Source organism: Anneissia japonica, unplaced genomic scaffold (genome assembly GCF_011630105.1).
Source record: "Anneissia japonica isolate Jap-2015-1 unplaced genomic scaffold, ASM1163010v1 scaffold64433_len11366_cov135, whole genome shotgun sequence".
NCBI lineage: Eukaryota > Metazoa > Echinodermata > Crinoidea > Comatulida > Comatulidae > Anneissia > Anneissia japonica.
The window spans coordinates 2,106-3,944 of NW_022695272.1; the positions used below are offsets into that span (position 1 = coordinate 2,106).

A 1,839-nucleotide genomic window follows, 5' to 3' on the forward strand; every position below is an offset into this window, starting at 1 on the left:
CGAACCCTCGGGCACGGGAATGCTGTCTTCTCTGTGCTCCTCGTGATCGTGGCTCGACAAGACGCCCTCCGCGAGGACATTGAATCTCCGATTCCCCCACTTTCGGCCGTAGAAGTTTAACGTTGACGTGTCTCCCACGTGCAGTAAGTTTTTCTCGATCACGACGTCTAATTCGGTATTCAGCTCGTTGCACGGATGACTCCTCGGAAGACCCGCGCTTTTCGGAGGAGGTAAGTCGTAGCAATTTTCGGTCGCTCCTCCTGACAGAAAAGTTAGCCCTCCCTCGTAACAGGTGTCGGGGCGACCGAAGTTATCGGTCTTTCTGTCGAAGTAGTAGCAGGCGAGAGAGCCGTTTCTTCTCACCTGGACGGCGGGGTCGGGTATGCTGAACACGCTGTCCTTACACACGTTCGCGTGATATTCGACGAGAAGGGGAGGTGCGTCGGCTTTCGCGATTTCCACCCAAGCGTTCGCCGTGATCTGCCCGTACGAGCAACCGTTCAATCCTGCATTCCGCAACTTGACGTTGACGATGATCAGCATGTGTTCGTGACCGTCATTGCAAACTTGACGATGACTCCTGTCGACGCCCACGTCCTTGCCGTTTTTCGTCCAAGACACCGAGAAGGTCGACCGCGTCGTCGTACATCTCAGGATTATCATTCCCCTGACTTTCGGTATCTGCACCTCGGGAAACAAGGAAACTTTCTCCATCCTACCGCGGTCGTCCTTTCACAGAACAGGTCCACGGACGTCGACAGTCTCGCTTCCTGGCCGACGAGAACTTTCACCGAGTTGCTCACCACGCCGTTAGAACCGGAACAAGCGTAGAGACCTTCGTCGGGCGCGGTTACGTTTCGCAAACGAAGAGAATGAATCAACCCGCACTCTTCGGCCAACGTTTTTTTCCTCTCGAGCCGGGTTGGGCATAATCCAAGTAATGATTACGGGTTGGAAAAAGTAGCACACCAAGTTTAACCAACTGCCCTCCGCGACGGAGCGCGCGTCCGTTGCAATGATGACACCTTTCGCATTGCTCAACCTACGACACGGATCGTCCGGCAGGATGCAACAGATCGACTTTTCCGAAAACTTGCATTTTTCTCGGTCCGCTTCTATTCCCCGATCGCTGTACAACGCAACGACCGCTATATTATTCGACGCACAAGGTACCATCGTTGCGAGAATCTCGATGCTCTCGAAGTCTCCGACAGTTCCCATGGAGAAGTCACCGTCGAGGTTGAGGTGAGTGTACATCCCTTCTAACCCTGTCTCTTATACACATCTCCACAACGCGAGCGTTCCGGTGACTCGTCTTCCAGGTTCTGGAAGCGGAAAAGTAATCGTTGGAATAGCACGAGTATATTCCGGAAGCGTCGAGGTCGACTCCGACCACCTTCAGCATGCTGGTCGTCTGGTCTTCGGTGACGTGAACGGTCGCGAAACCCACTCTCTTATTCGGCAACTGCCAACGGACGTCCAAGGCATTTTTCTTGCCGTGGTAGCATCTCAGCCCGAACGTCGAGTAGGGTCTGACGACCAGGAAGTTCCTGTCTATCTGGAGGACAGAGCCTTCCCCGAAACAAAGGATCGTTGTCAGAACCGCCAAGACTAGGACGGTCTTCATCGTTTGGATCACCCGACAATGCCCGTCGACTAGTTACAACAACGTAAATAAAATACACACGCACAGCAAACAAATATACGATATACTTCTTTTCGTTTAATGAAATACTAGATAAAATAAAACTTATTCTAATCGTAAATTTTTAACGTCGAACAGACTAATAGCACGCTCAACAGAACTCCGAACGCCGTTGCGGTAGATACGCGTTCGGA

General features: G+C 52.1%; 1 protein-coding gene across 1 annotated transcript in view; it reads right to left on the reverse strand.

Annotated features, from left to right (window-relative positions):
* Window positions 1–1,454: 1,454 nt before the first annotated feature.
* The window catches only part of LOC117101463 (salivary glue protein Sgs-3-like), a 1,168-nt gene continuing 783 nt past the window's right edge, over window positions 1,455–1,839 (reverse strand). Inside the window, exon 2 of the mRNA XM_033241438.1 lies at window positions 1,455–1,656. Within this exon, the coding sequence (XP_033097329.1) occupies window positions 1,455–1,656 (202 nt within the window). The remainder of the gene's footprint in view (window positions 1,657–1,839) is intronic.